Source organism: Erpetoichthys calabaricus, chromosome 8 (genome assembly GCF_900747795.2).
Source record: "Erpetoichthys calabaricus chromosome 8, fErpCal1.3, whole genome shotgun sequence".
Lineage (NCBI taxonomy): Eukaryota > Metazoa > Chordata > Cladistia > Polypteriformes > Polypteridae > Erpetoichthys > Erpetoichthys calabaricus.
In genome coordinates this window covers 67,673,617-67,682,845 of record NC_041401.2, presented here as the reverse complement: position 1 = coordinate 67,682,845, position 9,229 = coordinate 67,673,617, and the positions used below count along the sequence as shown (strand labels likewise).

General features: G+C 38.8%; 1 protein-coding gene across 1 annotated transcript; it reads right to left on the bottom strand.

Moving 5' to 3' along the window:
• Positions 1–432: 432 nt before the first annotated feature.
• gemin4 (gem (nuclear organelle) associated protein 4) lies at positions 433–7,071 on the bottom strand. Its single transcript, XM_028806700.2, has 2 exons — positions 6,642–7,071; positions 433–3,742 (listed from the first exon to the last, which is right to left on the bottom strand). The coding sequence occupies exons 1-2, from the start codon at positions 6,673–6,675 to the stop codon at positions 528–530; spliced, it is 3,249 nt and encodes a 1,082-aa protein (XP_028662533.1). The 5' UTR covers positions 6,676–7,071; the 3' UTR covers positions 433–527.
• Positions 7,072–9,229: the final 2,158 nt, after the last annotated feature.

Here is a 9,229-nt window from a genome sequence, read left to right as displayed (position 1 = left end):
AGCAGGACAAAGCGAGGCCAGAAATAAAAGGCAAAGAGCAGAAAACAGTCTTTTTGCCTTCGCATCAGTCAATGCAAAAAACATGGATTTACACAATAATGGACCATACGCTATGAGAATCTGTGGTCCTGCAACAGTTAAAGCAACGATTCCAAAGAAAAAAAAAAAGCTTTTAAAATTGTATATCCGATTAAACAAAACACAGGGGTTGGCGAGTGAAGCGAGCAGGGGGCAGAGGCCCCTAGTTAATAAAAAATTTAAAACACTGAAAGGATTAAAAATAAATATGCTGTGCGGATCTTACCGATTTCCTTCAAGACCTGAGGATGACCAAAACAGGAGGAGGAGGAGGTTGGAAGCATGCATCGATTACAGCACGTTGCTGCACTCACCACAAGGCAAACAGATTAAATGAAAAATCAAAGATGCAAATGAAGAGACATACACTTTTATTTTTAGAAAACAAAAATGAGACTACAAGAAAAGACCTTAAAATAAACCCTGACATTCTGTGCATGTGACAGAGATTAAAAACGGTCAATCTTCTGAAGGAGAGTTGTGCGTTGTTCTACAATTGGCAAGTTTTCAGCAATGGACTTTAAAAATTGTCTGGTGTTAGCTCTGCTAAGAAAGGAGAGATTACCTGCTGCGTCCTTTGCTGTTGATTCATATTCAGACAGAACCTCCAAAGAAGCCACGTACAGTGGTTCATATGTCTCTTGAGGCATCATAACCATAACATGTAGAAGGTGGCAGAACAACTGCACCAATACAAACTGGACTTCTTTGTTCAAATCTAGACTTTCATCTGTGTGGTGATCTAGATTCTTGGAAGCAGGCACATTCCTTTTTAGAGAATCTAAGATTCCTCTCACAGAGGCTGAATAAAGTCTTCCTACATGCTGCCAGCCATCATGAGTCAACCAATTAGAGCAGCTGGAACTACATAATAATTGAAAAACTCTTAGAAGTAATATGGAATGCTGAAGATCATATACAAAAGGTCTGAGGTTGAGCATTGGCATAAATTCTACATACTCTAGTGTGTATGGTACATGTAGGATTCCATCTTGCATAAGTTTGTCTACCACAAATTTTAAACGTTTCCACTCAGCAGGACTACACCAAGGCATTGCTTGAACTAGTACCAGCATAAAGCCTTTGCTGAACATGTTGATCTCTTCTGCACTCTTTAAGTTGACAACCAGATACTCCAACATGTGATCTCTCATGGTATCGGAGAGACAGCAACACTCAAGCCATGCTAAAAGCCCAGTTCCAGGCCCATATTCTGGAATGTCAATCCCTGCATACTCATGTTCTGGAAGATTGCAAACAGTAAACTGAACTTCTGGAACCTCCTTTTTGAAGTGATGCTTCCATACACTCTTGAGCCGTAGACGAACACTCCAGTCTACGGATTTAACTTTGTCATAAAGCCAGAAAATAGAACGGGACCACGTGCCTGGAGAAGATTCAATAATTTCACCAACCACATCACAAAGCATTTCAAGCGTGTTAATTAGGAGGTCTTTTATTTCCAGACTGACTTTGGTAGTGCTGAAATTAACTGTGTTCTCCTGCCAAAAGCTTGTGCATGAATCTAGCAGCTGACAAAGAGAATACAGAAGGGGGAAAGGTGAGCAACCCAAAATCCAGTGCTCTGTAATGGTATCATCTTGTTTGTTTTTTTGTGACATAGCTATATGAAGAATTTTCAAGCAGAGCTCAAGGTTAAAGGACTGGTCCAACAGACAAGGAAGAACAAACGCCTTCACTATATCTGCTGGTGGTAGTGATTGGACCTCTTCCTGCCCATTGTTACTGGTAACATGATGTGGTTCTAAGAAGGCCTGAATGAAGTCTATAAACTGCTCCTCTTCCAGTGAGGAAGAAAGCTTCCTCCACACAGTGTCCCGGAGACAATCGACAAAAAAACTACAAGATGACTCTGACAATGAATCGCCAGCATAAATCAAACAAGGAAGATTTTTCAAAATGAGGCTGATTAGTCTGTGAGAGCCACGGTTGACCACAGCTAAGTGACACGCTCTCTGCAATGTAGCTTCTGGGTTCTGAAAGGCCACCATGGCCACACTAGAGACAGCATTCTCAAAGTGGTGCTCAGTTTCAGTCCGAGTGATGCAATTGAAAGCCAAGTTAAGCTCTCTCCCAAAACCAGCAGTCAGTTCGCAAGGCAAGCTGCCACACAAACCTTTACGACCCCATTTGGAAAACACTTCTCTAAGAAGCATATTTTTCTGACTGAGGGAGAGTTCAGAAAACAGACTCACAATAATTCTCTTTAGCTTCTTCATTTGCAATAAACTTTCAGTCATGAGGTTAGATGAACATGCCTTCACCAGTGTTGAAGCTAGCTCAAGTATTAGGAATGGGTCTCTGAATGCATCCTGATTGCTTTCTAAACATGTTATCCACTCGTCCCCAGCAAGTACCCAACTTTCTTTTGATGAAAACAAAAGGCATGCTTCTTTATCCCTATCCAGATGATTATTTATGATGGCTGTTACCACAAGACGTAGCATTACATCACTAACCAAGCAAGAAGTGCTTTCAGGAAATGGACAGACTGAATGCCACTCCTGTAAATGCTGAATCGCATCACATACTAACAACTTTTTGGATGGTGGCAATGCATCCAATGCTTCTTGTACTTGAAGAATACCTTCTTCTAACCTGAAAACTATTAATGGATGACAATTCTCCATGGAGTACTGGGCATCACTTGTGAGGCTCCATAGCTTACGTAGCTCTATAAAAATCTTTAAAAACACTGGAAGAGAGGAATTCCTTGGTTTTAAATGGGATGGCTTCAGGGAAGGTGATAATTCTCTCTCAGCCTCTTTTATAATGTCAGTCAGTTTGTCGATTCTGTGACTTTCTTTAGAAAAACCCTGTATTCCCACATATTTTACAATCTTCTTCAAATAAACATCCATGGGAAGGACAATACTGCTATCTAGTAGAAATGCCGTGTACAGACTATCCAAGATATTTGCCATGGCCATGCACTGAGTTTCAAATGTGGAAATGCGACCTGCCATCACCTTCAAAGCATCAAACAGTAAAAGAAATGCACACTGCGGCTCAGAGGCATCAGGGTCTACCTTGAACCTTTTAGAAGGCTGCAAAGATGACTCCTCAGATATGCATTTCAACACTTCAGAAGAGAACATTTGTGTTACATGGTCCTCTTCATTGACCTTAGGCCTGAATCTCAGTAGTTCCCACCAGCAATCCAAGAAAAATTTCACATCTTCAGTGGAAGTGTCACTAAGTATATGATCCACCCATCTTTTGAGTGCTCTGTACAAAGCTTCCTCTGGCAGTGCAAAGAGAAATTCAATAAACAGCTTTGATGCCCATAGAGACCTCAATAGCTCAAATAAAAGAGTGTAGTTTATTGCTGGCAGTATGTTATCTATAGAGAAAAAAATGTCTTCCTTCCATCTCTTGTCTAGATCTAAACTGCTGTCTGGCCCTTTAGACTTCAGAAGTTTTATCCACAAGACAGCTACAATCTTCTTCCAACATTGTGTCCCACTTGAGCAGTCCCGATTTTGCGATCGGATAATCTCCTCTACAGATTGCACTATTGGTTGTCCAACAGTCTGCCAGTCACTTTTTGTTAGTGTGCATAGCAACCTGGGATGATAGTTCTTCTGAGAGAGCAAAAATCCACCATGGAGAATAGCTATTTTTTCACAGCTTATCCACTGATCTTAAATGAAAAAGAAAAACAACATTGGTCAGAATAATTTATAAAAAAATAGGATGCTAAAGAAATATTCACGCTACATAATCAGCTGGAAATATGTACAGCCATTGTATAGAGCAGGGGTGGGCAAAGTCATTCCTGGAGGGCCGCAGGTTTTTGTTCCAACCCAGTTGCTTAATTAGAAAACAATCCTTGGCAATAACTACATTTCATGGCTTGTTACTGCTTTAACTCAAGCAAGTCAAGTCATTCTCATATCCTAGATTTTTTTTCCATTCTAAGGATATCATCCAAATACTTGAAGTGTAAAATGGATGGGTAATTCTCAATCCTTCACTTTTTTTCTCTTCTCTTTCCTTCCAAGTATTTAATTAAACCAAATAGTGCACAATAAATGCACACAGGTCTAAAGGGTAACAAGCAAACATGGATAACTGCTGGTTTCTTTTGTCATTTGCATCTTATTGCTAATAAGGAGCAATTAAAAACCGAGAATGCAGCTGTTTAAGACTTAAATAAGCAATAAGGGTTCAAAATCTTAATGAGGGAGATAATTAAAATGAAGCACAAGTGTTTCTAGAGCAATAAGTGCTTCTTATTAAACAATTGGGTTGGAACAAAAACCTGCAGCCACTGCGGCCCTCCAGGAATTACTTTGCCCACCCCTGGTGTAGAGTAACAAATGTCAATCTTATTATGCCATTTACTTATTATTTTTTAGCTATGTTGGACTTCGCCACTTAAGGCCACGTCTGTAGTTTAAGGACAGTATTGTCACTCATTAAAGACAGATGAAAGGAGCTAAGAGTCAGATGCGAAATTAGAAGGGAGCAGGGACACTAGCAGACCAAAAAAAATACATATTTGGACAATCCCATAAGCAGAGTAAAATAGGGGTGAGGAGTGCAGTGCAGTGTAAGTGTTTTTATATTATGCCTTCAATACAGAGGGGCATGCAAAAAGAGAACAATAGTGAATAAATAGAACATGTTTCAATACTGTCTGTGTAAGGCAAAACAAATAGCTTGTATTAAAGGATAACTGACTAGCTATTAGAGCAAGAGCTAGCCAGTAACAATGCAGGACAATATATCAGGTCAAAGAGTGAATTACTTAAAATAGTAAGCAGAGAATGAATTTAAGTAATCTATGTTAAAGTAACAAAAAAAAACCAAATGCCACAGTATGTTAAATTACAGAAAATATAAAACGAATGGAGGGACAATTTAGACTGCCCAGGGCTGCATAAAATGACCAGCTAGCCTATATCTGCCCGATTGTGAAAGCACCTCTAAGTATCACTGGCCACAGCATCTTAATTTCTCAACTGTCAAGTAGGGTTTGCATGCTTCAAGATGTTAACGAGCTTGGGTTTTATATATTGGAGAGCATCTTACTATTAACAGATCCGTAATATTTGATGTAAATGTGGTTCGCTGAAGGTCAGCTGTAAGAACATTTTAAAGACTGCTGTAAATAAACCTGTGCCTCCTTAACACTGAACTTAAACAATTCCAAGCTCATGCTTTACTCACCTCTGTGGCTTTGCTTAAGACACCATATTGCTAAAAGTTCATTCAACTTGTCTGAATGTACAATATGATGAGGCTATTTATGAACTGTTGCTGTATTAGTTTTTTATCTACTATGTGAATACAGTCAAAAATAAGTACTCCAATGTGGTTCATATAAGGGGTGAATAACACTATGAACAATCTATTAATTTTGTGAAACTACTTTTTACAGAGCATGGTCTAGGCCAAGTTCAGTCGCCCTGTGGCAGCAGGTTTTTGTTTTGACCGATTTCGCAATCAGCGTGTCACTTTATATTTCATTGACAATATTGTTTAAGAGAAAAGTATAGTAGTGTAAGATTTACATTTATATGAAATATTTCTATTTTTTGCTGTATCTTTCAATGTTTAATTATTTGTCCTTCTCTTTTTCATTCAATTTTCTGTGGAATATTCCCTCTTAATCTTATTTGACTAATGACAAGCAGAGCAGATGCCAACAAACACAATGTGTAATGCTTTGGTCACCTTTTCACTGTTCCCCACTTGCGTGCTTTTTAGCTTAACAATATCATTTATTTATTTATATAGCACATTTTCATACAAAGAATGTAGCTCAAAGTGCATTGTACAATTTCGAAGAGAAAGTTACAAGAAAAGAAAAAAAAAACAAGATTAGGTAAGAATATTAGTGAATAAGTAACAGAGAAAATAAATAAATCCATATGATATTATAAAACATAACATTATATAATTAGTAGAAATTATATATCATACACTTAAATAACCAGAACTTTAAAAAAGAAACAAAATACTAAAAAACAAAAAGAATGAATGTATACCCATCCAGCACACAGGATCTTGCTTACTTACCTCTGTAAATATTTAGCATATTTAGTTGGTAAGTTTTCGATCAATATGAGAAAAATATATAAATTGGGAACTAACAGCTTACTTAATTAAGGTAGGAGATTGCAACTAAAAAAAAGAAATGGGTTGAGACAAAAACTTGTAACAACAGAGAACCTCTGGGCTAGGCAGTCAGAACCTTTCCATGAAACATTGGAGCCACATTGGAAGCAAACTTGAGTCGAAGAAACATTAGGGTCACATGCGATAGGGACAGCCATAGAAGCCAAGTTCGTGAAGATGCAAGGTCAGTGTTAACACTTGGCCCAATTCAAAATAAATATCAACTAAACTTGAGACACTGAAAACAGAAAGCGAATAATTGACAGCAACTGCCAACATTACGGCTAATTTCTAATGCGTACTTTTTCCCGATAAAGATAGTCAGAAACAAGAAAGTAAGTGTAAGTGCAATCAATCATTAAGTATGGGAGTGCGCTTGAGCATCAATAAAGTGCGGAATATTTAAATCCACTAACCGAACTCCATTGCTGATAACTTCTCTTCAGTCATCACTGGCCTTTTTTGCAGACTCCATGCAGCTTCACTTGAAATGCCACGGATTGGGAATCAAACCGACAGCACGAGGACTGGTGACAGCGCAGCGAGCAGGCGGAAAAGGCCGCACAAGAAGTGGGGGGAGCCACCGCTACTACTGAAAAACAGTCTTTTAGAAGCTGCTTAAAAGGAATGTCTTGTTTTCTCTAACCATGACTTTGATTTAAGAAATATCGCGGCTCCTCCGTTTACAATATGCTTATTTATTTATTTAAAAGCTCACAATCCACTTCGGTCAATCTTTTAAGTCTTTCGTATCAATGCTGTTGAGCATTGGCAAGAACCTGCCAATCATTTTTTATCCGTCCAATCATTTGTCTGACGCGCAGCATTTCCTTCTCGACGTGCGGAAGAAAGAGTGAATCACACCGAGCGTGTGAGAGCAGCTTGAAATACTGCAGCACCCCTACAGGACAGTATGGATGAAAGCAAGTGCCGGTCGAAGACCATGTGGAGCATCTAAACTAGGCACGGTTCCTGCAGGCGAACCTCACCCCATAAACACACACCGCCAAGCCAAAATAAATGCACAAACAGTAGTTGTAAAAAACATAGACGTTATAGTTAAAAATGTGTAGTGTGCACGCAAACTAATGATAAATAATAATAATAGTAATAATAATAATATCTTCATTGGGATCCTTGAGGCAAATGAACAAAACATATATGAATGTGAGAATAAATTAAGAGAAAACAATTATCTCCAGAAGTTATGTGCATTATATCACAATAATTGAAGAGCTTTTTCAACTGACATTTAACAAAATTTAAGGACTGGCATGACATTGCCCCAGACACCTGAGATGGTACTATACAGTGGCACAGTGGTAGCGCTGCTGCCTCACAGTAAGGAGGCCAGGGTTTGTGTCCTGGGTTCCCCTTGTGTGGAGTTTGCATGTTCTCCCTATAGTTTTCCTCCAGGTGCTCCAGTTTCCTCCCACTGTCCAAAGACCTGAAGGTTAGGTGAATTGGCAATACTAAATTGACCATGGTGTGTGTGTGTGTGTGTTCACCCTGCAATAGATTGGTACCCTGTCCACAGTTTGTTCCTGCCTTGTCCCCTTTGGTAGCTGGGATAGGCTACTATGACCCTGATCTGGTTTACTCTTGTTACAATATGACATGACAGTGCTATAAAATGCACCCGAGTTTCTCTGTTGCATTTAATTATGATATTACTGACCCATGTCACTGACTGATGCTTTTAAATAATCATGAATATAAACAAAATCAAATCCTTTGGTATAATCCTTGTTGGTTTAATATTGCAGTGTAGGCATGCTTAGTAGGATTAATTAGATAATTATTATGACATTTAAGTAACTTTAGGCGGAATGTACAACCTTTACCTTGAAACCTTTCTAACCACTACAGAATTTGGTGATGTCCAGGATGTCTGTATAACTCCATTATGCATATGAAGGAAAAGAAATACAGGTAACTAAATAGAAGCAGGTAGTTAACAGCCTGCAGGCTACTTTGCACATAAATTAACCAGCATAATTAACTTATTTGGCTTACATTTGTGCTAATTGTAATAGTGATGCAAAAGCGCTGCAGCAATAAAACAAATACATTTTATGCAATTGCAGAATTTCCTTACCACTGTGTTTAGTTTGCCTCTCCTCTTCTTCCTTTTATGTGGTATTGAGCACCTGATGTCTTTTGCCTTTTCATTTTGAATCCTTCTTTGGTGAATCCTCATTCTCTCATTACTGCTTCACTTACAATGCATTTTTAGTGAGGGTAGGTGTGGGTCACACCAAACTAACGTAGCAGTGGCATTGACACCTTTCCCATCTCCCCAATTCACATAGCTATTCTATGCTGGCACCACAGAAGGCATGTGTTCTTAAATGGGCATGTAGAGCATGGGGTGCACTGTCCAAAACAAAGCAAATCTGGCTTGCTAAATTAGTGCCGCACCCAAGAAGATGGCACCCTAGGTGACTGCCTATGTTGCCTAATGAATAGATTGGTACTACATGAGCGGACAGAGCATCAATCACTGTTTAATTTATATAGCATCCTTAAATTCACACACTAATCCCAAGGGTCTTTACAGGGCTAACAGCCGAACAGTGCAGTATTAAGAATAAACACTCACATAATATACAAGAAACATGCCAATGGTAGGAGCCTGAACATTTAAACATCTCCTAGAGTGAGAGAACTCAATCTTGCTCACTTTCTTTGTAAGCAGACTCTTAAATGGAGGTTAATTCATGTCTAAAAAGAAATCGCCCTTAGAGTTCAAAAACTCAGGGAGCAGATGCCTGTTCTAGATAGATAGATAGATAGATACTTTATTAATCCCAATGGGAAATTCACAACATAAAATAAAGTGATAGGAGTGATCAATAAATAAAAATAGAAAAATAAAGTAGAAAAGTACACATACACATACAGTCATACACGGAGCTGCTGAAAAGGCTGCCACTCTCGGCGCCGCCGGATGTAAGGATGTTCTAGCAGCATTAGAAACATGGCAAAAATCAACTGGGGACAG